The sequence below is a fragment of the Biomphalaria glabrata genome, chromosome 2 (genome assembly GCF_947242115.1).
Source record: "Biomphalaria glabrata chromosome 2, xgBioGlab47.1, whole genome shotgun sequence".
NCBI classification, from domain to species: domain Eukaryota; kingdom Metazoa; phylum Mollusca; class Gastropoda; family Planorbidae; genus Biomphalaria; species Biomphalaria glabrata.
In genome coordinates this window covers 49,249,217-49,276,463 of record NC_074712.1, presented here as the reverse complement: position 1 = coordinate 49,276,463, position 27,247 = coordinate 49,249,217, and the positions used below count along the sequence as shown (strand labels likewise).

At 31.2% G+C, this 27,247-nt stretch overlaps 2 protein-coding genes across 10 annotated transcripts; one reads left to right on the top strand and one right to left on the bottom strand.

Annotated features, from left to right (window-relative positions):
- LOC106078246 (uncharacterized) lies at nt 1-20,822 on the top strand. 2 transcript variants are annotated; one of them, XM_013239181.2, is made up of 20 exons: nt 37-175; nt 1,502-1,675; nt 6,648-6,797; nt 7,391-7,567; nt 8,079-8,206; nt 8,946-9,023; nt 9,274-9,394; nt 9,939-10,061; nt 10,182-10,268; nt 10,779-10,883; nt 10,980-11,061; nt 11,560-11,672; nt 12,859-12,953; nt 13,739-13,778; nt 13,920-14,018; nt 14,714-14,809; nt 15,185-15,328; nt 16,092-16,145; nt 18,833-18,918; nt 20,294-20,822. In XM_013239181.2, the coding sequence occupies exons 3-20, from the start codon at nt 6,648-6,650 to the stop codon at nt 20,508-20,510; spliced, it is 1,995 nt and encodes a 664-aa protein (XP_013094635.2). In that variant the 5' UTR covers nt 37-175; nt 1,502-1,675; the 3' UTR covers nt 20,511-20,822. The 2 variants fall into 2 exon arrangements, with proteins under 2 accessions (XP_013094566.2, XP_013094635.2); XM_013239112.2 differs by lacking the exon at nt 1,502-1,675 and having other exon boundaries at nt 1-175.
- Nucleotides 20,823-21,106: 284 nt separating this feature from the next.
- On the bottom strand, nt 21,107-26,555 carry LOC106078389 (uncharacterized). 8 transcript variants are annotated; one of them, XM_056021077.1, is made up of 5 exons: nt 26,131-26,480; nt 25,461-25,714; nt 23,245-23,498; nt 21,812-22,564; nt 21,107-21,685 (listed from the first exon to the last, which is right to left on the bottom strand). In XM_056021077.1, exons 3-5 carry the CDS (start codon nt 23,474-23,476, stop codon nt 21,603-21,605), a joined length of 1,068 nt encoding a protein of 355 aa, XP_055877052.1. In that variant the 5' UTR covers nt 23,477-23,498; nt 25,461-25,714; nt 26,131-26,480; the 3' UTR covers nt 21,107-21,602. The 8 variants fall into 8 exon arrangements, with proteins under 8 accessions (XP_055877052.1, XP_013094734.1, XP_013094886.1 ...); XM_013239280.2 differs by having other exon boundaries at nt 25,461-25,573; XM_013239432.2 differs by having other exon boundaries at nt 25,461-25,559.
- Nucleotides 26,556-27,247: the final 692 nt, after the last annotated feature.

The window sequence follows — 27,247 nt, the reverse complement described above, 5'->3', positions numbered from 1 at the left end:
TAGAAAGTATTTCTATGATCACATGATTAACTAAATGGCGACCACCATTTCAGTGCTGATCCGATTACATTATTTACCGGTTCTACTTTTGATATTTACAATCCCGAATTCTAAAAGCTATTATGTTGGTGTCGGTATAGCAGATATTACAGGTCCTGCTGCCGAAGTTAATATGGTTAGCTTTATTTTAAAAATTTTAATCTATAAGGCCAGGAGGAATTTTTAATTATCAGGCCAATTCTCTGTCTATTGTCTATTACTACTATTACTATTAGTCTATAAATATATTAACTTAGTCTTAGACGACTTAGTAACTTAGAGTACTTAGACTCAGGTCATTCCTCATCCCATATGCTAAGACAAATGTGTACAAATACTCCTTCCCTAGTGCTTTTAGAGCATGGAATGGGTTGCCTGAGCTAGCCAGGAAAACCAGTGACTTGGCAGAATTTAAGTCATTGGTTAATATTTTTTATATGCATGACTGAATGCATGTCGCGTAGGACGTAATCATCTTTTTTAAATTTAAATTAACGTCTGTACAAACATTATATAAGATAAGATGGGAATTAAAGGAGAATGCATGCAATTTAAAATGTCATGTTTATTAAATTATAATATTTAATTTATAGATCTATATAGATTTATCTCTGTCTGTTTCTATAAAGAGATTTTATAGGCATATATAAAAATAAACTTAAAATAAAATAAAATATATATATAATACTTTGCTAAGGCTGGAAGCAATAGAGTACTTTACCAATTTTAGAAAATCATTTGCCGAGGACAGACCTAGTTGGCGAAAAGAAAATCTAAATTGACCACCAGCGTACAATGGCTAGATGTGACAATATATTAGTTTCCAGCTGGGGCTGCATTTCCCACCCTTTCTTCATGGAAAAGGCTTTGAGAGTCAACCATGGAGAAAAATCAGGAGCCATAGACCCTCCGGTAGTTTGCAGTACTCAGTGCTACACCCTGGCAGAGCCTGTGATGCCTCTGCTCCCAAAATTAATTTTTCCAGCAAGTTTGGAGGGGGAAACTGTTTATGCAACATTGTTCCAACCATAATGTCCTGGCATTATCTAATTCTTGAGATGATCCTTAGTCGCTTTGTGGTGGTTGGATGCCATAGACTATAAATAAATATTGCAGAAGTAAATCTACTTCTTTTAATACAATCTAAATAATTTAAAAAAAACACAGATATAATTTCTTAGCAATAATTATATAGTGGTGTTCGGTGACATGGATGAATGTTCGGTGAAAAGGAAAACACAAAAACTGCGTTCGGTGTAGAGGAATGAAGTGACCTAATTTATTTTTAAATAAAATTAACTGTGAGTAGTAATACATAGGAACACAGCTAATTTTATTATCAAGAAGTTGAAGATGAGGAATCTGCTTTCAGTCTTTTTGTAAGTTAAACCTTCAACAAATAAAAAAAATATAATATAAGAAACTAAGTTCTAACCAATCGCTTTTTTTTTCATTCTTACAGTGACTGCCAGGCCTAGTCTATAGGCTATGGAAATCATTGGTATGGTTATATAGAGCTAAAAGCATTAGGATAATCAACTCAAGGAAAAAAAAAATTTAATGTAATGACCTGAATTCGAACTCGAGGGCTCAAGCCAACACTCTAGCCTCTGTGCCAGTGAAATCAAATCACAAGGTTTTTTTACTTATCTATAAATTGTTAGTCTCAATTTCTCTCTGCAAGGTATAAAGGAAATTAATTCATATTATGCCACCACATCAGTCAAATACAATTTCTTTCCCTTGTTCGATGGCTTTTAAAGGATGGCTGCCTGGTTGTGTGGTTTGCGCGCTGAACTGTCGTTCAGATTTATCGATGGTCCAGGGTTCAAACCCTGCTTGCTCCCATCCCCCGTCGTCCTGCGGGAGGTTTGGACTAGGAAGTAATTATCTTCAACTCTGAAGGAACATCCGAAACATGTAAAACATTTTACAACCAAGCAAAATAATTAATAGCCAATTGTTAATTTACTAATTTGTTATTTTTTAATATTGATTCTTGTTTTGTCAGGTAAAAGAAATAAATGCAAAATTTCAGCTTTATCTAAGAATGGGTTTGGGAGAAATAACATGTACAACTCTTTTACCAGACAGACAGAGTGAGTTGATATAAGCTTTGTAAATAAAATAAAATAAAAAGAACTATGTATTCATTATCTGTAAAACAAAACACTTATTATATTAAAAATTGTCATCAGCATCATCAGCATTACCTTTTAAGGCTAAAACAGAAAGATTTAATAATTCTTTTATTCCACTTTGTCAGGGTTTTGCAAGGTTATCTGTCGTCACAGAGAAGTAGATGGAAGCCTAATTCAATAAAACACTGGTTGTGAGAGTGTGTGAATCTTTTTAGTCTTTGCATCCATATTGTTATTGTTATAGTTGTTATGCTTCACCTTCTTTCACCTATCCCTTAGTCCATTGAACTATTGGGGTACCACACAAGATCTGTGTACCATCTTCCTCCATTCCTCTCTGTCATTTGCCTTGGACAAATTTCTTTCAATGACAGGCCTGACAATTCTTTTATGGTGTCTTCCCATCTCTTATGATGTCTGCCTCTTCTTCTTGTTCATGGTACTGTTTCCTGAAGGAATAGCCCTGAGGACCTTGTGATATGATAATAGAGTTAGGGTTTGCATTTTTTGACAGTAATTAGGTCATCGTGGGGTCCAATCGCTACATTGATTCTGTTTCTAATCTCTTGATTTAAGTTATGATGAGGTGGACAATTATAGTCAAACTGAATTTCCATTTGTTTGGACCGGACCAATAAAATTATCTTATCTTAAATGAATTAGAACAGTTTACAAATCATTTGGACTATTGCCTGAATTAGTTGAATTACTCAAAAATAAAAAGTTTATAATAGTCTAAATGTCTAAGGGTGACTAAAATGTTTTTTATGTTCTGCTTGTGACATTTTAACTGCTAGCAAAGTTTGTTTTTATCTTGTCTTGAACTAATCTTTTCAATATTTTGAAACCAGGTGTATCTCAAAAAGATAACATAACTTATTTGGAGCTTGATACAGATGATGGATTTTCAAAACACTTTTAAGTTTTTGAGATTTAAATGTGATAAATATAAGCTGAAAAACAAAGAAGCTTTTAAGTTTTTGAGATTTAAATTTGATAAATATACACCAGAAAAACAATAGCAATTTTTATTTCAGGGGCCACTAAAAATAAACATTTTCTGAAGCTAGAATGATTTGGCATTTAAAAGAAAATTATTGAACTGAAAAATGTAAAAATAAAGATTTTGTCAAAATGATGGCTTCAGAAAGTGAGCAAAAATTTAAAAAAGTGGTCTTTGTCATTGTTTCACATAGACTGTACATTTACTTTATTTTTTCGCATATACCCCACATATGGGTGTAACCCACACACATGTATACCAAGCATAAATTAGTATAATGACAAAATAAGTAAAAACAAAAATTGTACAACCCGCACTCTTGTATACCCCACATGTGAAAAGTGTGAATTGCTGTAAACTACCAGTACATAAAGTTGTTGCTCAATAGAGCCCTAAAGACGCATGCATGCTCCAATCCCTGTTCCAACATGCAATTCATAGAGTGCAACACCCTTGTAAAATACAAGTTTCAATGGTTTCACTAATTATAGCGAGAACAGTGACATTAGTGAGACTGGGGATTGATTGGGGATGTATTGCATGCATTGTAGTATATATATTTTGACATGATCAGTATCGACAAATTAGTTTAGTTTTTTACTTACTTGCCACAATTGATTCTCTGCCACTTCAGCACTATTTGTTTTCTTGAGGCTTATAATGAGATGTTCATTCCAATGTACATTTTGCAACCACACAGCGAACAAAAGGAAGTATAAACACCCTGATATGTCCATAGTTTCCATTATGATATGTTTATGTATGAGTAAACAAATTTTGTAAACCCTGCACCTTTGTATACCCTGCACTGCTGCGTTTTGGTTGTAAAAACGTGTTTATTTATCAAAATTTTCATTTGTACTTTAATTTCAATGAACTGCACTTTTTTAGATGTTATTCTATGTCTATCATAGATTGGCTTGCTGAATCGTAATTTAGATTTTAAAGAACATCACCATGAGCAACCAGCATTTTTTAAAGCATTCTGTATAATGCAGTTTTCACCACATTTCTTCAAACACTTATAGTATTCACCTTGTTCCTAACAATGTTATCTTATATATTACAGACGTTACTTCAAAAAAGAAGATAATTACATCCTACGCATTTCATGTGTTAATCCAGTCATTCATGTTAATCAATGACTTATACTCTACTAAGTAGTTGGATTTCCTGGCTGATTCAGGCAACCCATTCTATTCTCTAATGATGGCACTAGGGAAGAAGGAGCACTATTACAAATTAGTTCTAGCATATGGAATAAGAAATGTGCCTCTATCTTTGTGTTTTTCTGAGTATTTCATTAGGTTTTGTTTTTCTTTTTGTAAATTATGGTTTTGTGTTTTATGTATTATAGCTACTTTACTTTTTATTCTTTTGTTTAGTGATTTTACTAATTGTGTTACTCTAATCAAATTTGAATATTTGTTTGTATCACAGTCAATAAGATTTTTTTAGATCTTTGTGGATGATGCCAGATGCCACGGTGAAATATATGATCTTGAGGGGATCTTTAATAATCTTTTTGCCTCCTAATGATCTTGATGTTAAAGAGCTTGACTATCAGTTTCTCTTGTTAGTTTATCTTTGTCTGGGGTGCTGAGATGTTATGACTGTGATGCTGAGGATTTCGAAGATGTCAGCTGATAAGATGAGTTAAGTCTTACTTGAAGATGTCAGCTGATAAGATGAGTTACTGTGACGTGCTGTGTTTTCTATATAATGTCTGAATCTCTATATTAACTAGATTCAATGAAGAAGATCCTTTTGATTCAAACACAGAAACTTTAATTCTAAACTTGAAAACATGAACATATAATACAGCATTTACAAAGTGAACTGTATCAAGAAATATAAAATATTCAAATAACTACTAGATTTAGTATAAGTACAAAACTGATCTCTATTAATTCTAACTCAAGAACAATAAATGTCTTGCTTCTGTGAGGTTCAACCTACGACTGGCGGTTCTGCTGCCTTTAAAAGCTACCCTATTCACAATTGTCAGCTCTCTGCTGCCTTTAAAAGCTACCCTATTCACAATGGTCAGCTCTCTGCTGCCTTTTAAAGCTACCCTATTCACAATGGTCAGCTCTCTGCTGCCTTTTAAAGCTACCCTATTCACAATGGTCAGCTCTCTGCTGCCTTTTAAAGCTACCCTATTCACAATGGTCAGCTCTCTGCTGCCTTTTAAAGCTACCCTATTCACAATGGTCAGCTCTCTGCTGCCTTTTAAAGCTACCCTATTCACAATGGTCAGCTCTCTGCTGCCTTTTAAAGCTACCCTATTCACAATGGTCAGCTCTCTGCTGCCTTTTAAAGCTACCCTATTCACAATGGTCAGCTCTCTGCTGCCTTTTAAAGCTACCCTATTCACAATGGTCAGCTCTCTGCTGCCTTTTAAAGCTACCCTATTCACAATGGTCAGCTCTCTGCTGCCTTTGAAAGCTACCCTATTCACAATGGTCAGCTCATCTCGCACATTCCAAAAAAATCCAATAAATTCCAAGGGCACTCAGCTTTTTCTTTAGGCCACCATTGTATAACTATGGCCATAAAAGATTGTAACACTTCATCTGAAGGACACTTTTCCCTAATCATATCAAATGTATCCTTGGATACTGACATAAAGCTTACATCCTCATGATCTGCCATCCACTGGAGCTCAAGGAGCATTCCCACAAGCTCTTGACAACATATCTGCAGTCCTTAACTCTTTAACTGAAACGTAAACACCATTCATGTCATATTTTTGAAGACATAACCTAAACCTTGTATTTCTTAGTGAACAATTAGAAAGCGCTTTCCTAAAAATGTTAACCAGAAGTTTGTGATCTGTCTCTATAAGTATGTCTTCGGTACATAAACTGGTGAAATCTTGCACATCCAATGCAAGTGACTAGAGTCTTCTTCTATAACAGTGCAGAATTTTTCTCCACTTTATTCATCAATCTAGATATAAGCTTACCGGACACCATCTCTCTCCATGTTTTTAAAGCAGTACAGCTCCCAACCCTGATCTAGATGCACAAGTCTGTGCCTTCAAAGATTTATTAGGACCATAAAATTTCAAAACCACAGCAGAAAATATTATTTTATTTAGCAAAAGAAATTGCCTTTTAACATTCGTTCCCAACAACTGACACAAAAGTTCTGAATTTCTGCTAAATTTGGTGTATAACATGTCAAAGAGTATCACAGTCCAAGAATCTTTGTATTCTGGTCTGTCCGTTGTTTCAGTTGAATTTGTTTTTTCCTTGTCTGTTCTTTTAGGAGGATTAGTTGTTGACAAATAGAATTCATGATAAAATGTTTGATAAAATAAATATGCTTGAATACAAAGTTTCTGGTTATTTGGTTGAGAAAGATTTGTTGGGTTTTTTTTATGTTTGTTTTGTTTTTCTTTTCTCAAAAAACTTAAACATTTAATTGTTGGCAATTATAAAATATATTTTTCCTTTCAGATGGGCTATGCTAATCCTGGACAAACCAGTCATGGGATTCACCTTCGTCAGTTTAGCAGGGCCTTTATTTTTGCTGAATCTTTGTCTAGCAAAAGAACAGTATTTGTCAGTCTTGATGCATGCTGGTCTCCTGGAGCAGTAAAACGTCTGGTGAGATAACTTTCAACTGGTTCCAGGCATTTTAACAAAGTAAAATCAGTTAGTAAAAGATTTAACTACTGTAGAGTCCCACAAACTCTACCTAATGTATCCCAAAGTATGATCAAGTTTATGAAAATGTTGTGCTATTTGGAACAAGTGTTAAAAAAGACAAGTGCTAAAAAAATGTTTGAGTTATATATATGGATATAATTTTAATTAGCTTCAAAAATGGTTTTTTCTTAAATTCACTTCTGGCTTTTAATCATTTTCATTGTATAAAGTAGTTATATTTAAGTCAGTTAAGTTTCTGAAATAAGGGGTTTTGACCATTTTGGACATATCTTTCTGAGACTATGAATCATCTGTAAAAAGCATCAATTATTTGTATTTTTCTTAATAGTAAATCACTATTAAGCACATTTACTAACAGCTCAATGTTATCAAATAAAATTTTTTAGTAATATCTATAAACATAATTGGATATTGTGACATTTTTAATATGAAAATGATTTTAGGCTGCAGCTTCATAATTAAACGTAAATAAAATAGATGAAACAAAATTGTTTATATTTGATTTGCTTTTATGTTTCATTTTGTGAAAGGTTGTTCAAATATTAAAGAACAAATTTGGAGACTTGTACACAGAAAGAAACATTGCTGTTAGTGGAACACATACTCATGGCGGCTCAGGTGGCTTTAGTCAGTATTTGTTATTTGATCTCACCGCTTTGGGGTTCAATCAACAAAACTTTGGTGCCTTGGTGGATGGTACACTGCAGGTAGCTTAATAAATCTTCTAAGATTTACACTGCATTTATTAGCTTCTCTTTTATTTTGTTATGGTAAAAAAAGGCTATTAGATTTGTTGGTACATCTGTGTACTGAATACAATCAGCATGCATTTTCTAAAGACGTAACAATGAACACCTATGAAATAAATAGAGATGATTTCTTTGACCAATTTTCTTTTTTTTTCTTTACAAAATGTGACAAAAAAGACAAACTTGTATAACATCTAAGTATAACTCATTGCTAATTTGATGGCGGAAGAGTCAGTTTAGGTCAATGTAGGCATAATTAAGGAGAAAAGCCTATAAGCCAGTTTTTAAATTTTCTATTTGCATTTTGTTTTTTCAATTTAATTCAATACTTTGTTTCCCTGTTCCTTTTTTATGTTGAATATCTTGGACTCATCTTGTCATTATTGCGCTATTAATCGATATGCCACTATTGCCACGATGAGTTGAAATAATAAGTGTCAGTTTAACATTGTCAGCTATTTCTTGACAGAGTATTATTAATGCTCATGAAAATCTACAACCAGCTGACATTTTCATGAATAGTGGAGAGTTGCTGGACTCCAATATCAATAGGAGTCCTACAGCCTATCTCAATAACCCAGCTGAAGAAAGATCAAAGTAACTATGTTTATATACATATACAATAAAATACAATATCATTAAAGTCATATACAAGTTAACTTCATTATAGTAGAGTTTCTTGACAGACTTTACGAAAAAATTTTCATTTACAAGTATTTGATCATTTGGCTATTTCAAATAAGAATGTAGGAAATCATTTTTAATGTCACAGTGTCATTTAGAAATGAGCTTGCCTTCATAAATGGTAGATTGACATATCAGTGATTACAGTCAATAAATTGAGATAGTGGTATCTATTTGAATGATTATCATATATTTTAATTTGTATACTGATTGACAGATTGATTCAGTGAATGTCTTGTCTGAGAACTATTCCTGGCATAATGTATTTATATTCATTGGAAAATTAAAATGTTATCATTTACATTGTGAAATTAACAACTTGCTATATTATAATTATGAATAAGTTAGGTTGTTTTTTATGTGAGCCAACATTATTTAAATAATTATTTGTATGGGGCATGATGGCTAAAGGATAATGCAGAAGACTAGGATTGTAAACATGGGTTACCTGACATTAATGGGCAAAGTAAAGGCAATTGGTTATTGTGCTGATTATATGACATCCTATTTAACCATCAGGCTTAAGAACAGATTAACATTATATCATCTGCCTCATTGATTGCAAGGTCTGGAAGGGAACTTACTTTACTTAACTTTTAGAGTCATTGAACTATTTTTGATATTCTTATATGATAATTGTACTTTCTGATAGGTATAAATATGATGTTGACAAAGAAATGGTTGTTTTGAAGTTTGTCAATCAGACTGGACATGGGATAGGAATGATAAGGTAAGTCAGAAGTAAGAGCTCAGCTCATTGTTTGTTTCTCTTGACAATTATTTAAAGAATATCTTTAAATATAATTTCTGTTTGCAAATATCTCAGAACATAAAATGTTCTATTTAATAATTTTCGGGTTAGTCTACAATCAAATTAAAAACAAAAGGTTGTTTTTTTTATGAAGTGTTATAGTAGAATAAATCTATAATGTAATAGCCATAATTTATTCCAAACACAATAATTTCTTTGTAATCATCAGCTGGTTTGCTGTTCATGGCACAAGTATGAACAATACCAACAAGATGTTGACCAGTGACAACAAAGGCTATGCTTCTCTTCTATTTGAACAACAGTTTAATCCTGGAGCCCTGCCTGGAAAAGTATGAACCTTTGTAAATGTAATGGTCTAGTTTTTTTTTCTTTTTTACAAAGCTTATATCAACTCTGTATGGTAAAAGGTTTGAACTTGTTTTTTCTCCCATTTCCCATTCTCTGATCAAGTTGAAACTTTGCACATGAATCAATAACAAAAATTAAACAATTAGTTAATTAATTGTTGGTGATTAATTATTTAGTTAGATTTCAAAATAAGCGGAATAAATGCTACTTACTGGGATATGTGGATATATGTATATATAGATTTAGTCTGAGTATGCCCTTTTGACATGTTGAAATTTCGCTTAATTATTCATTGTCAAGAACAATACTCGAATCAATCCAAAAATTAACCAATTAGTTAATCATTTAGTATTCATTAATTAATTTTGTTTTATATAGCAGAAAGGGAGCCAAACCCTGTATTTTTCAGATAAATGGCAGTAATTAGCAGTCCTTTCCTTTATATAAGCTTTTTTTTTTTTAAAGTATTCCTTTTTTTCTATTGTCATTGGTTCTTACAATAACTGCATATTTTCATTTTTGCAGGGCACATTTGTTGCTGCTTTTGCTCAAAGTAATTTAGGGGATGTTTCCCCAAATACTAAAGGGCCTCATTGTTTGGATACAGGGTTACCTTGTGATGCCATCACTAGTACATGCAATGGAAAGGTTTGTTTTAACTTTAGTCATTCAGTGACTTTATGAAATATCATTGCCTGTAGCTCACACATGTTAATATTTCTATTAAAAATTTGAGTGAAACAGTGTATTTATTTTTTTAACAATCAGAATGAACTATGTGTTGCATTTGGTCCTGGAAAAGATATGTTTGAAAGTACTCAGATCATCGCAAACAATCAATACCAGAAAGCATTGGTATGTCGAAACATTTAATTTTGAAAAATTGTAATTGTCTACGTTTGTTTACAAAATGTGACTTCACATTTTGAATCACACATGAAGCTAAACAATTTTTTTTTAAGGTGAGCAATGTATTGATCTAAGATCTAAATTTAGACTATTTAAATTATTTTAAAATAAGTCTTTCTGGCTCACAAGTGATAAGATGTTTGGTAACCAAACTTTGTGCTGAGTTGTTGTTTGAACCAATATACTCCAGATAAATGAGATTTTTAAAGACAATCATCAAAGCCGTACATTGTACTTGACTGATGTCATTCAGGAAGCCTAGTTGATCTAGATTTTATCTAGTCTTATGTGTTATCTAACTAGAGCTAATCAATAGACTAATAGAAATAAATTTAACATTAAAAGCTTCAATGTTTTTGCTTTAAAAAAAGTTATTTTTTAATTTAATGTCATTACTTGAGCTACTGTGATGGAATCACGAGCTAAAATTGTATTAATCATTTATTCTAACAAAAGGAATTATACAACTCGGCACAAATAAAGATAACTGGACCTGTTGATTTTCGGCATTCCTACATTAACATGACCCAACAAGTTGTTCCTCTAGCCAATGGAACAAAGGTAACATATCTACATTTTTTAAGGATTTTTGTTTGATAGTTTGTTTATTATTACATCCACCTTTATTTCTTTCTCTTTTTCTAACATAACTTTTAGGTACAAACTTGTAAACCTGCCATGGGCTATAGTTTTGCTGCTGGCACTACAGATGGCCCAGGAGCCTTTGACTTTAAGCAAGGTAAGTTTTTTTAACCTTAAGATATATAGGATTTGGTTAGCTCCAACAGTGTCACAGTGTTGTTGTTTTTTTTTTTATATAGATCATATTAATGTACATCAACATTGTAACAATATCATTTTCTCAAAAGATGAAAGATTTCATTCATTATTACCATTCACCAAATAATAATACATTAATTACCAAACAACAAATTACAAGATGGAATTAAAAGAAATAAATTTTATTAAAAATTCCCTAACACCCATATTTTCTAGGCAGTGGGAGCTTGTCTTCACTGAAGGCCCATAACATTCTTAATACAATTCAAATTGCTAAACTAAAGAACTTCTATTTCATGTTTCCATACAGGGAAAAAAAAATCTTTTTTATAAGAAATTTGTGGGTTTTTTCATAGATTTTAACTAAATGTTTCATTTGAATAAATATTAAAAACAATTTCTTATTTGTCAATCAAATAATATTTACATTTTAAAAATTCTATAACTTATCTATCAGGCTCAAACAGCAGTAATCCATTTTGGAATTTAGTCAGAGATTTGATTAAAGAACCTACGGAAAATCAAAAGAGATGTCACTTTCCAAAACCAATTTTACTTGACACAGGAGAGGTGATAAAATTGTTCCTTTTTTTTAATATTTTCTATGAATAGGTTTAAAGTAAAAAAAAATTTTTTTTAAATATATATATATATATATATATAATACTTTAAAAAAAAAAAAACTTAAACACGGTGTAATTGTATCAATCAGTTTGGATCAGTCTCATGTAATTAAATTTGTAATAGATCTAGACCTACAACAATAAATCTGTGCGATCAGAAATATTTTTACCAATTTGTATTTGTTTAGTGCTATTTCATAGCTTTAGCTTTCATATCACTTATCTGTACCAATTGGGGAAATGGGTTGGGGGGGGGTGAGAGAAAAGGATATGTGGGTGAATTTTCACCGTATTCACTTTTAAAAGCATTTATAAAAAAAATAAGGGAGAACGACCTGAATTCAAACTCATGGCTCAATCCAACATTCTGACCACTTAGAAGATTGTATAGTTACCTATTGTTTGTTACAAACTTACTTTAAAATGGCAACCTACAAAGGGGACTAATTCAGCTTATTCCATCACTTCAGTCAAGTACAATTTCTTTCCCTTGTTCCTGATACTGGATGGCTGCCTGGTCATGCGGTTTGCGCGCTGGACTGTCGTTCAGATTTATCGATGGTCCCGGGTTCAAACCCTACCCGCTCCCATCCCCCATCATCCTACAGGAGGTTTGGACTAGGAAGTAATTATCTTCAACTTTGAAGGAACATTCGAAATATTTAAAACATTTCACAAACATTGGCAAACAAACATACCAAAAAAAAAAGTTAATTACCAATAGTTAACTAATTGTTTAATTTTTAAAAATTGATTCTTGTGTCAGGTAATAGAAATAAGTTTGCAAAATTTTAGCTTGATCTGAGATTGGGTGTTGGAGAAATAACGTTTAGAAAATTTTTACCAGACAGGCAGAGTGAGTTGATATAAGCTTTGCAAAAAAAAAACAATTTATTGATGCTAGCAGAAACTAAGAAAGAGAATCAATTAAAAAAATAACGACTTTTATAAATATTAAATCCTTTTCCTAACGACTTGATTAGAACAATTCAATGAAGGTTGTACAAATATTATTAGACAATAGAAACTGTTTACCATTAACAATTTTTACAAAATTTAGAATAAAAGCATTCATTTTTTATATTTACCAAAATTTCATATGAAGCTTTTATTATTCATAATTCTTTGTTCAGATTTCCTTGCCATACTTGTGGCAACCTCAGATTGTTGATAATCAGATTCTTCGAATTGGTCAGTTTGTTATCATTGCTGTTCCTGGAGAATTTACGTTAGTATTTTGAAGCTTAGTTCTTTTATATTACATATTGGTATTTAACTCAACCAGATAGTTTCAGCAAAAGAAATCTTTATAGATAAGATGAAATAATATCAAACATCTAAGCAAATAGAAATTCAGTTTGACTACTATAACAAAAACATAATATAGATGCAAACACCAATAGTAACCTCAAACCCGATAAAGCATTTGAAAAATATTACTTTAAAATTGATTTTATGCTTGAAAATTTGATATGACAGGTCTTTTGTCAAATAGCAACAATGTAGTGAATATTTCTTTAGGTCCTTTTTCAAAACATGGATAAACCTTTTTGTGTGCGTTTGTTGTAATAAATATAATTTCAACATGACATAGCTATCTAATAATTTTTTTATTGTTACATAATTATAGTGAATAACAAAGAGTATAGAACCATTGTGAATAACATAGAGTATGAAACCTTAGTAGAACCATAGTAAATAACATAGAATATGAAACCATTGTGAATAACATAAGGGATTAAGTGTATGTAAATCATACTGAATTACCAAATGAATTTAGCCATATTAATAAACCAAGTATGGTCTTAACTGTATGGTCAAAGCACTGATCTAGCTACATCATTTGATAAATTTTTGTGAAAATAAATTATTTCCCTTAGTAAAAAAAAAATCATTGAATGAAATATGTTCACAATATCTTCTAGTATTCCTTATTTTTATACATTTTTTTTTAACTGTTGAAGAAAAAGCCCTAATATTTAAATCTTTTACAATTTTTTTTTCTAAAACTAGAACAATGTCTGGTCGCAGAATGAGGGATAATGTTTATTTGGTAATGTTATATTTTTTTAATAAAGTTTTTTAAAAGAAATGAAAATTAGATACAACAGCTTTGATTATTTGAACTTTTGTTTTAACAAGACATTTACAAGTTACTTCTGATATAATTGTTTAATTGTATTAAATTGTACAGGCGCTTACAAGTCAAGGCTTTCCTGCTGACACTAAGACGGTAATTGCTGGATTAGCCAACGAGTATGCTGACTACATTGCCACATATGAAGAATATCAGGTATTTTTCTTGTTTTCAAAATTCTAAATAGGCCTACTAATTTTCATCTTCAATCTACTGGCCTTACAATGACAACACAATAAACAACCATCTTAAGTCTTTACCATATCTTCTTCTCCTTGCTAGCCTTTTGCTACTGAGCTGTAGGCTGTCTGTGTGGTGTCAAAAAAGCATTTTGTTCTTAGCTCTCTGCAGTGGAGGATGTTGAAACTGTCTTGTTCATTTAGTGTGATCATTTCTTTTTACATATGTACCTACTTAAGCCACTGTGTTTGCTTAACATTAACTTTGTGTCATCCTAAACTGGTATTTATGCTCGTATGCCCAGGACACATTACAGTTTGATGTTTAAATTGGGCAGTATATGGTGGAGTATGGAATTAAAGATTCCAACTATTTAGGGCTACAAGGAATTTTACTAAATTAAAAAAAAAAAAAAAACAACACTTGAGACTCATGCCAATTTTGTTAAAGCAGTTTACTACTGCTGTCTATTTTCATCTTGGCCTGTACTTTTTTTTCATCCTGGCCTGTATCCTAAAGTTGAAACATATTGAACCATGCACATTTAATACTAATTTAGATTCTAACTATGCTCAAACATAAGAGTGAATTACTTTTATCTTAGTGTTCTATCTATGTTCAAACATAGAGTGAATTACTTTTATCTTAGTTATTGATATTTTTTACCACAGCAACAAAGATACGAAGCTGCTTCAACTATTTTTGGACCACACACTTTAGAAGCATATCTACAAACTTTTAGATCTCTTGCTATTCAGATGGCACAGGTCTGCTTATATATTACTATATAATCAGATAGTAATGCATATATATTCTGTAATCTTAACATAATCTGTTCTTAACAACTTATACCTAATATATCAAATATAATATAGCAGAAAGGGATTTATTCCTTTTCCTTTATTTAAATCTTTTTTTGAAAGGTCAAATTGAATCATTTAAAAGCCACACTTTGTATATTTAAGGGAAATTACCTTCTTTACAATCTGTGATTTTTAAATTTGGCTTTTGAAAGTTACCAATATTGTTGGGGCTAAAACAAATTTATAAAATCATTTCACTGCCTCAGACTCAGGTAAAAAAAAATTATTGATATGTTGCTCAGAACTAATGATTATAATGTAGTCTTAAATGTTTACCAGGGCCAGCCATCCCCACCAGGTCCAACACCACCTAATCAATTGGACAAACAAATTTCACTATTACCTGGTGTCATCTTTGATTCAGCTCCATCTGGAACACAGTTTGGCTCTGTGGTTAAAGATGCCGAGTCTACTTATACAGCGGTAGGACACTAACCATGCAATGCATTATGCTAGAAGTAGAAAATAAGCAGTTTGTTTAGTGTATTTAGCATGAGAAACATTCGGGATGTCTTACTGTCAATATTACTATATTATTGAATGCCTGACCAATTTTGTCTTTTTTTTCTATTAAAAAAAATTGTATTATAAACACCTTAATTCTACTGATTTTCTCCATTTCAAATGATGGAGTTGAAATTACAAATTCCCTTTGCCTTTGCAGACTGGGCTCTACAGCCTTGATTGGCAGCCAGTCTAAGAGATTAACACTGATACAAAACTCACTTCTTCTTCTTCTAGCCAGCTTTTGCTGCTGAGCTGTGAACTCTTTTGCAGACTGTGCCAAGGAAAGATTGTATGCTGTTCTCTTCAGTTGATAAAACCAACAGCAATAGTCAAAATATGCAAATTGTAACTAAGTCTGGGTAGTCACATGAAGTACTGCAAACATCCCCAACTAGAAGACAATGCCACACTTCCAAAATTTTATCAAACAATATTTTCGTTGACACTCATTTTTCTTATCTCTTCAATCAATGTTTGCCAAGCTCAAAGTTTTGACAACCATTAGTAGCCAATCAGAAGTTAGCATTCTTTCACCATATGATGTTCTATTTATGTCAGCTGCCCCACTTTCTGGCCTTGTTGTGATAAAAAGAAAAAGTTTAATGTGTGACAGCTAGACTCTGAATCTTACTATTCCATCAATACCTCTAAATATAAAATATTTTTCTTTCATTTTCAGGGATCTACTGTGACAGTAACATTTGTCAGTGCCAATCCTAGAAACGATCTTAGGGTAAGATATTGAGATCCTAATAGTCAAGTGCTTATCTGTTAAAAGAAATTGTTTTTTTTTTTTAGAAAACTTATTTCAACTACTCTGTTTATCTGACTTTTGTCTGTCTGTCTGTCATACATTCTCGGATCAAGTTGAAACTTTGCACAATTATCCATAGGCATAGACCAGTGGTTCTCAAACTGGGGTATGCAAGATGACCAAAAGGGGGGTATGAAGAAGGATGAATATTGTATACAATTAAAATAACTTTTTCACTAAAAGTCAGTTTATCCTATCAGATTTATTAACTTGGTAGCTGCTAGCTTTAGTGCTCCTCCCTCTGCTCTGTAGCTGTACAAGAGATTACCAGTTGCAATAGACCAATCACAGATGAATCCATGCTGGTACAGAAGCAGCTTATTGAAATATCCACAAATAAGGAATTTAAACCAAAGTTTAAACACGGCTAGCAAAAATTCTGGTTACAAAATCATATTCCATAATTATATCCTGCATTATGGGTTATTGTTCAGAAGTTGTTGACTGCTTTCCCATCCTATTGGGTACAATGGTACAATGGTCGGCATTAATGGTCCACTGCATCAGTGGATTAAAGACTTTCTGATAGGGAGAGAACAAACTGTAATAATAAATGGTTCTAAATCAACACCGATAACAGTAAACTCAGGTGTACCTCAAGGCGCAGTCTTGGGTCCACTACTATTTTTAATTTACATAAATGATTTACCAAATTGCATTACTTCAGGAACAAAAGTCAGATTATTTGCAGACGATTGCATAATATATAGAACAATAAAAACAACACAAGACACAGATATTTTACAAAGAGAATTAGATGAATTACAGAAATGGGAATCAAATTGGAGCATGTCTTTCCACCCAGAAAAATGTCAGTTGTTAAGAGTAACAAAAAAACTAAAACAAATTAATTCCACTTATCTTATTCATGGCAAACCAGTAACACAGACTAAAAACGCAAAATACCTAGGTGTTATAATAAATGAAAAACTATCATGGAATCCACATATTGATGAAACTACAAAAAAATCAAACAAAGCATTAGGATTTATTAAAAGAAATTTCTATACATCAAATAAGAACATAAAACTAAAATGTTATTTAACCTTGGTTAGGCCAATAATAGAATATGCATCCTCTGTTTGGGACCCCTCAACTCAAGAAAACATTAAGAAACTAGAACAGACACAAAATAGAGCAGTGCGATTCATAACAAACGAATATTCACATTTGACTAGAGTAACACCTTTAGTAAAATCACTAAATTTAGAAAGCCTTCAGGACAGAAGACTCAAAAGTAAAGTAGCAATAATACATAAAACACTGAACCATAATCTTCAAATACAAAAACAAAATTTAATAAAATACTCTGAAAGACACAAAGATAAAGGCACATTCCTCGTCCCATATGCTAGGACAAATTTGTACAAATACTCCTTCTTCCCTAGTGCTATTAGAGCATGGAATGGGTTGCCTGAGCTAGCCAGGAAAACCAGTGACTTGGCAGAATTTAAGTCATTGGTTAATATGCATGACTAAATGCATGACGCGTAGGACGTAATCATCTTCTTTTTTGAAGTAACGTCTGTATTATATAAGATAAGATAATGTGGATTCATTGTCGTAATGAGCCTCATCATAAATCAAAGAAACCAACTTGAAATTTGTGCTCCTTGAGCTGGGCATAAACACACTCATCAAATCTCAATGACATTTTTTCAATTTTATTTTTAACAACAATTAAAATGTTTATAAGCACTCCGACAAAATTTGTGCATACATATATATAATATGCATTTATGTAACTTTTTCACTTAGGGGTCCGTGGGCACGTTTTGGCTATATTAAGAAGTTCCAGGGTCAAATAAGTTTGAGAATCACTGGCGTAGACAATATACAAATCAATTTAAAAAATTAGCCAAGTAGTCAATTAATTACTGGTTATTAATTATTTTCTTTGATATCTACAAAAGAAATTAATCCTTCAGTATTCAAATATGGTTAAATACGTAGGGTTTTGTCCCCTTAAATAATTGTACACATTATTTCTCCCACACCCATTTTTCGATCTAGTTGAAACTTTAATTAATTATTTATTGTACCCAACGAAACATAAATCAATTTTAAACATTAACCAATTAGTCAATTAATAAATTAAATGAAAAAGGGAATTAACTTGTACATTCTTGAGTGATATAGTTGTAAGAGTGGAGCTCTTCCCCTTAGGTAAGCTTTGTTTTTTATAAGGATTTTTTTATATTTTGTTTATTTTATTTGCAGTAAAGTTTCCTCTTCAAAATTTAATGCTAAATGGGGCAGAAGATGTACATTTTAATTTTTTCTCTGGCGAACATTAAATATTAGTTCAGCCTATCAGCAAAATAATTTTACATTCTCTATAAAATTTCAAGTACCCGTTAATCGTGTGACATAAGGCTGCATTAAAATCCTGAATTAAAAAAGATCCTTTCAGAAGGATTTTTACTCAAAGCCCTTGGCATCAAACTTAATAGGCATCAAATTGGGCATCTTAACACTCAATTCCCATGAACCTATTTATGGTGCAATTAATACCATTTCAGATATTAAAATATAGTGCCTAGCTTAGTTCTCTGTGTACTATACATTTCAACTAGCTTTTTGTGTAACTCCATCTTTCTGTACAGACTGGAGATACATTTCTAACTGTAGAACATAAAGAGAATGGAGACAATTGGGTGGTTTTATATGCAGATGCTAATTGGGAAACAAGGTATATTTTAATTTAATGTTGTTTTGTTTTGTTGTTTTTTTTTGACAAATTTTATTTGATGAAATGTTTTTTGCCACAATTGGGTGGTTGTATATGCAGATGCTAATTGGGAAACAAGGTATATTTTAATTTAATGTTGTTTTGTTTTTTTGACAAATTTCATTTGATGAAACATTTTTGCTATAGACTGAAAATGTTCTCAATGGCAGCCAGCCATCTACAAAAGATTTTGTTTATTTTATTTTGTTTTTTATTTATTCTTGTCTAATGCATCTTTTATGCTATAGCATACTTTGTGCACTATCATGCAATCTCTTCTATGGACCTGTTGGGGGGGGGGTATGTAGGAGGTTTCTGTGCTTCCTTGTACTCAGCAAGCACAACTCAGCTTGAGTAGGGATTTAAACTCAAGCCCCCTTGATAAGCAGTTTATGCCACATATCCCACATTTCTATGGTATGATTGACATCTCCAGCTGTAACTGAACAGTCCAACCCATTTGTGATACCAGCTCACACATAGCCCTTAGCCTGGCACTTTCAAGCTTTCAATTTGGGTCTTCCCACAACCAGCTCTGCTCTATTGAACTCTCTGCCTAATATTTGTAAGCACTGATTTTGATGTGGGCTGCTTCATTTCATAATCTTTTCTGTTTATGTCACCAAATCTGAGGCTTCATCTACCTCTTTATCATTGTCCTACTTCCACCAACATACAGCAAACCCTTTGTCATTTTTTTTTTCTTTGGATCAATTCCCTTACCATGGTCAAGCCATATAATAATAATAAATATTTCATATCCATGAGAATGTTTGTTTGACACTTTGTGTATTGCACATAACAAATTTCACTCAAACATTATAAATTTCACTCAAACATTACTTAGTAGAGGAAGAGAATCCTCAAAAAATTAAAGACAATGTGAAGATCTGCCAAAATATCAAAATCAAATTGAAATCATATTGTGAAATGTTTATATCAGATAGTTGGATTGTATTTATTAATCTGATTGCCATAGGAACAATGTTTTTGTGTTGGTTTTTATAATCTTTGATTAAAATCTTATAATCAGTAAAATCTTTGGTAAAATGTTTAAATCTTGACCCAGAGGGTATTTTTTTTAGATAAAAAATCTTATTGGCTTTCTCTTGAATGTTTCTCTCAAATGGTTGTCCAAATGGGACAGTTTGTTTGTGACCAATGCATTGTCTTTTGGCCAAGAATGATAAATATATTTTGAATATTGTCTTTTTTTAAGTGACTTAGCTCTGCCATTCTAATTCTAGGAAATGCTGAAAATTAAATATTACAACAGCCTATTATATTAGGTTATTAAAGTTATCAATAAAATATTTTTTTAATTAATTATTTACAGGTTTAAATGGGTTCAGACAAGCCTTATTCTTGGCCATAGCCAGGCTGAAATCATGTGGGAAATACCTAAAGATCAAATTCCTGGAGTTTATCGTATTAGACACTTTGGAACTTCAAAAAGTATTATTGGCTCAAAGACGCCTTTTGTGGGTCAAACCAAAGAATTTACAGTTGTAAATTCTAACAATCCTTATTTGTATCAAATAATACAAATGTAAAATTTTCTTAAAATATTTATTTTAAATCCTGCTTGTTAAGTTTACTTTAACTGAATGAATAAAAGTATTGAAACAATATTCATAAGCTCTAAAAAGACTTTTCTACAGCATTTTTTATTAAACTTGATTTTTTTTTTTAAAGTCAACTCTATTGAGTCTTGATTTGCTATTTTTGTAATTTTTTTAAAAACTATGTTATTTGGCAGCTAATTATTAAGATAACCCTGTGAAATGCTAACTTAAATCCATATTTTAAAGTATTTTTTGTGCCATATTTATTTTGTCTTGTTATGATTAAACAACTAATTTTCATATCTGAGTTACTTGTTTGTTTGGTCTAACCTTTTGTAATTTTAAAATTGGATTGCTTTCTTGTGTTTGATGCTTAAGGAAAAAATAAGACTGAAACCCTTAACACATTAAGATAATTACCATATATGGTTTTCTTTGAGGCAAGTGCCCAAGAGAAGAAACTTTCTAGACTCACATCTTGATTCTACATAATAAATCTACATATATTAAAACTATGACTCTTAAGTTTAAAAACAAAAAGAGCAGAGCAAAATTATTTATTGATACCAATGGAAAGCATTGAAAAACAAAAAATTATTGCTTTATTTCACAAACTTTTAATACAAGTTTACATATAAAACACACTACAAAAACATTTTGTTAACATAAATATTTCAAAAACTGTTATTCATAAAAACATATACATAACCAGTTAATGTGCAATACACTAAATCAGATAAATTAAAATGACAATTTTTATAGCTTTAAAACGGAAGCACTGTGTTTTAACTCTTTCTCTCCTGATTGACGATACCATCGTTGATATGACAAAATAAAATTAACTTAATTTTTGAGTTTGTAAACTTTAATCTGTGTTATATAAAAAAGACATGCATTTATCTATACCAATTATAACATTTTCTGATTAAAAGAAAACCATTATTGAAATTTAACCCTAGAAGCCTATTGAAACACAAATTGGAAAAAATAAAAAATTCTTTCTGAACGAGGAAAATAATTATGGAGAGATAGAGTTAATACAAGAATGGAAGCGCTGCACTTTGATATTTATATACAATGCTACTTATGACCTCCTAATGGATGTTGCTCATTCCATGCTTTTTTCATTCTTTCTCGTAAAACATTGTGTTCTGCCCACGCACCTAGAAGTGAATAGAAGAAATAATCACATCAAATACTGATCAATATTGGTGCATGTTAAAACTGGAAAAAATTATTCTATTACCATAATCTAATGTAAAAAATAGATGTTAAAAATGTTTTCTTACTTAATTCATCTCTCTGGTAACGAAATTGATCAGGGTTGGGAACTCGTCTCAGATGAACAAGATCATTGAAATCCTGCTTTGTATTGCTTATTTTATTGTCAGTTGATATGCCAGAACAAACATTGTACCGAGTAAGATGTCCAAGGCTCTCATAGTTTCCAGACAAGTCAACAGGCAAATGTTGATGATTTTCTTTTCTGGAGACTTTTTGTGGTGCCAGATTGGATTGCTTCAATAGGGCCAAGTGCACAAGATGTTCATCACTGAGTAAAACATCACAGTCTCTGCTGCCAAATTTGTGCCTTATATTGGGTGGAAGGGGGAAAATGCTTTTTAGATTATCAGGTTTGGTTTGTTTCATAAGCCCATAAGGTAGATGGCGACCCTTGCTATACACGATGTGATTCTGAGAGAGTGTGTCTGTGTTTTTTGATGAATTGAAATCCATATTTACTGCAAGTGGATCACCAATCAAACTGTATGCATGCCTTAAAGGTTTAGTTCCATATTTATCTCTGTTGTAACTTTCTTTAACATTTAAACCTAAACTGTTTATTTCCTTGGAATGCTCAAGATCTTTTTGCGAAAGCCAAGATGGTTTGTATGGTGTACTCAAATGGAAGTGATTATTGGCAGGATCCACTTTAAATATTAAAGCATTTTCAGCCTTTGATTTTAATTTTTGTTCTGCTTCATCAAGAATTTGTTTTTGTTTGTTGAATTCTTCCCTAGATGACTCTAACTGCTCTCTACCTTAAATTTAAAAAAAAAATCAAATATATTAGAAAAATAAAAACTCAATGTATATGTTAAGTTAAATATATGTTCTAGTTGCATGATTACTACAAATAGTTTACCAAAATTGTGCATTTGCATTTTAAAAAACATATTTATACACATTTTTAAATAAGAATTAATAAGATCGTTTTGTATTATTCCATACTTATAAGACTGCCCTTAGTTTCAGTAATAATCAAAATATATATATATATATATATTCACATGTAAGCAGGTCATTGTTTAGTATTTTCACAGATCCTGTATTTGAAGTGATTTTCTTTTTTCTTATGCATGAAAGATTGTTATTATTAATAGTTTTTACATCATACTTTCTTAAATCCACACCTTATAGTTCCCTTTGACTTTCTGTTTTATCTTAAAATATGTTTTGTTCTTTTTATTAACATTCACTATAGTAGATCTCTAGGGACATATTCATTTGTAAAAAATTTAAAGTGCTATTGTAACAAACTCATCATCTTGTTTGTCGTGATCAAATATATTTAAGCCCTCCCTTTTGCCAGCATTGCTTACCAAATTTATGTGAAAACATTAATGTTTAAAACATCCTTTCCTAAATACACATTTTATACTTTTCTAACATAATATTGACACTGATATTTCTTAATAGGTATCATTTTGTGTTATATTACCTGGAATTAAATCTTTTAAACGTTGAGGAAGGGGATATCTTTCTGCTGAATTCCTAACACTGCCTTCTATAATATATCTTCCTTCTATATTTTTCAAGCTTTCAGAATCAATCTTTTCAAGAGATGTTCCAAAAAGAGTTTTCGGTAAAGTTTTATTGAGATGTGAAGTACAAATTCCAGTTTTACATTCTAGGTCATGGGAATGTCCATTAATGGTTACTGTATGGGCCATTAAAAAAATTAGCTTTCAATAACTGAAAAAAATAGTGTAAAATACTGTGATTAAAACTCACACACACACACACATATATATATAAATATTAATTAATTAATTTATTTTTTATTTTATTTAAAGTAAAAGTTATTGTTTGTTTGGTCCTTATTGTCTATGCTTGCTATATTAGGTTAATTGTTGAAGCTACAACTAACTCCTTTCTCTGTTGTACATAATGATTTATTTTCTTAGTGCATTCATTTTTTTTTCGTTTTAAGATGAAAACATAGTGGGTCAAATTTAGATCAACATAATATGACCTGGACAAAACATTCGGCACAAGATAGCCTGGTAAAAAAAAAAAAAGCATAAGTAAAAAAGAGTCTGGTGAAAAAAATAGTCTGAACCCTCTTGAATGTACTTGATCAACATTTAAGGTCTACAGAATTATGAATATTCTTATCAATTAATCTCAATCAGTAGCTATAGCGAGAGTTTTGACATCATATTTATTCTAGATCTAATCCTAAACCTAAATTTTTAAACAATCGTGCATCCATGTGTTATTTTACTCAGACACCCTCCTGACGTAATGTTAGGGTTTCCAGACACATTCACATCCACAGGATGACAAAAAAGACAAACTTTGAAAAACAGTTTTTCAAAGGAATTGAATATTAGTAAATTTAAGTCTGTAAAACTTTATCATTATATTTCTCAGTCAAAAAACTTTTCCTAGTAGTTCATCATGGCACAAACATCTGTGTGGATCTCCATGTATGACTTTTTTAAAGATTATACTTTGTCAAAAAAATGCCTCTCTATGAGTCAATGGATAGTTTTTTCACTCTTTTATCTACTGTAAAATGATTGGCCAAAATGTTCTTCCTACATTTTATAGTATTTTATGTCCAGGAGTGCACAAGAAATTAAAACATCCCAGATCTTGAGGATCTCCTATGATAGGGTTACCAGGTGTTCAGAAGAAGGAGAATTTATCTAACTTTTTGAGGTCGAGTTCTCTATCTGGCAGGCATTGGTCTAAACTGTGTGGCTTTTACTATGTTTTTAACTACAATGACATATTATCCAACAATCTAATTCAATTCTTCCTATTAGGTTGTTTAAACACCCATACTCACTTATAACTGATGTATGTACACAATTGTGATTAATGTACTTAAAGGAATGGGGTATTGATGTAAAAATGTTTAGTTGTTTGACCAGTGCCACTTATTGTTTTGAAACATATTTCATAAACAGTGATGACTTTTAGTGGTGTAGGTAGATTTTCATATAAAACTCTTTACTCAGAGCATCTCAAAATCTGTGATATTTTTTTATTAATATTTTTGATAATCAGCTCACAGTCACTGTACAGTGAACTAAAGGTACACATTCCATTAGCTACCACATTTTTGCGCATATACACCACATACGCGTACACCCCACACAAATTACAAAATAGGTAAAAACAAAATCATACAACCCGCACCTTTATATACCCCACATGTGCAAAGCGTGAGTTGCCGTAAATTACCATTACATAAAAATTGTAGCTTATCAGACGTCTGTCCCTCAAAACACAATAGTGCTCCAGTTGTTACTTCAACAAACAATACATAGAGTGCAACATGCATATAACATATATGAGCTTACGATCATATTTATAATCTATTGTTTTTACAGAAAGTTGTTGACCTAATTATTTGTTGATGGTGAAGAAAGTTTTATAATGAGATGTTCATAAAGCATTACAATGTATATTTCAGAACCACACAGGGAGTAAAATAAATTTAGTAAAACTAGCACCTTGGTATACCCCGCATAGCTGACATTTGTTTGTACTAAATTGTATAACCCATATTATGGGTTAGATGTGCAAAAATACTGTAAATCAGAGGCATTCTTCTCTCATAGAAAGTGTAACTTTGTCTGAGTAACATGATAACACAGCTGTATCAACAAATTAACAATTGTAAGCATCATTTCTAAACTTTACTTTGTCTTGTTGTTTGTTGTTGTTTTTTTGCCTCCTTTGCTATGTCCTCTTTTTGGTCCTCCTTTGACTTTGAATGTGCAAGTGTCTAGTAACCCTAATCTAGCAGTGAGAAGCTGTTTTATATTAAATAGAGATACATAGGAACATACGTAGGGCGTAATCATCTTCTTTTTTGAAGTAATGGCTGCATTTCATTCTAGAGTCTATATAGGTCTAGATCTATATAGGCCCTATAATTTATTCAAATTTAAGGGCTGGATAAATGAAAATTGTAAAAACAATATTTTATTATTAATTAAATGTTTAGATCTCTAGAAAAAATAGATCTATAATTGTAATGCTCTTATTTTAGTAATTTTTGAATAGCCTGAGTTATACTTATTCTCTGATAGGTATTTATTCTCAGATATAGACATGAGATAAACCTAATTACTAACTATAATCTTGACTAAATTTTAAATCAAAGGATTTATCATTATGATTAACTAAAGCCATTTAATTTTATTTAAGGCTATAAGTATATATATATAGAATTGAGAATAAATTATATCAAAATTATTAAAACTATTAAATCATATAGAACTATGTCTATCTCTGTGTATTTTTTAAAAATAAATTTATTATTGATATTTGATATTAATTAATTTGAATAATTTAAATTAATACAAACATGACTAGACTCTATGTAAAGTATGTAGTAAAGTCAGTATCTGATATCATGATCATCTCATCATGATGATGATAGTGTGTCTAAGTACTTTATGACTTTAAGTCTAAGTGTGATAGACCAGATTCAGATTGTCAGATTGTCACAGATAGTTGATAGTGATACGGAAAATTAGATGATTATCTGACTATCATTATGAGTTCAACAATGACAACAGATTTCAGTCCTAAAGCTAAACTAGGTTTAGATTCCAGATATTATATAATCTATTATGATCTAGATCTATATGTAGATCTAGTCCTTCTAGATGTAGATCTAGATCTATTACTTAGTAGAGTATGTAGAGTTGAATTTACGTACGTTACTAAGAAACAGTTACTTCCGGAGTACTGTTCGGTACTAAAAAGAAGTAGACTAGATCTAAATCTAAATACCCAGAAACACTCATTATCTCATAAATTATTTCCTTTTATTCTATGCGTGTTCGATGTTAAACTGTTATTTTTAAAAAATCATTTTGTTTTAATAGGTCTAGATTTTCTTTGATTTTTTTAATGGCAATGTCTTCGATTCTAAAGATTAAGGGATGAGTGCAATGTAAATTTCACATGAATAGGAAAACCCAGTTGCGACCTATTTATTTTTCCACATCTCCTGAAGTTGAAGACAAAACTGATGTCCGCCGCGGTCTATTTCAGTTTCTTATTTTCGTTTTCTGCGCCTATCGTTAATAAGGGCTAATCTTTATTTATATATATATATATATATATATATATATATATATATATATATATATATATATATATAGAGAGAGAGAGAGAGAGAGAGAGAGAGATCTACTTTAGTTTTTAGACGTAGGAAAATTTCACGTAGACTGGCGCAGCAGCGTATGAATACAATATTATATGCCAATTTGGAAATCATTAACAGTACAAAAATTTATCCGATCATTTAAAAATCGTTAATGTATCAGATCTAAACGTTAAAATTTTTAAATTCTAATTTTAAAAATTAATATTAAATATATATTTTAAAAAATAATATTTATATATCGAAAAAATGTGTGCATTTTATCATTATTGCTTATTTTAAATAAATTGACCTGCATTTGCTGAAAATA

Excerpts from the sequence above, each read along its gene's own strand:
- LOC106078246 (XM_013239112.2), top strand. The coding sequence starts at position 35 with ATGGCGACCACCATTTCAGTGCTGATCCGATTACATTATTTACCGGTT. Across the intron at positions 11,062-11,559 it reads AGCCTTTGACTTTAAGCAAG|GCTCAAACAGCAGTAATCCA; the intron begins GTAAGTTTTTTT and ends CTTATCTATCAG. Across the intron at positions 11,673-12,858 it reads TTTTACTTGACACAGGAGAG|ATTTCCTTGCCATACTTGTG; the intron begins GTGATAAAATTG and ends TTCTTTGTTCAG.
- LOC106078389 (XM_013239685.2), bottom strand. The coding sequence starts at position 23,476 with ATGGCCCATACAGTAACCATTAATGGACATTCCCATGACCTAGAATGT. Across the intron at positions 22,565-23,244 it reads TTTAAAAGATTTAATTCCAG|GTAGAGAGCAGTTAGAGTCA; the intron begins GTAATATAACAC and ends TTTAAATTTAAG. Across the intron at positions 21,686-21,811 it reads TTACCAGAGAGATGAATTAA|GTGCGTGGGCAGAACACAAT; the intron begins GTAAGAAAACAT and ends ATTCACTTCTAG.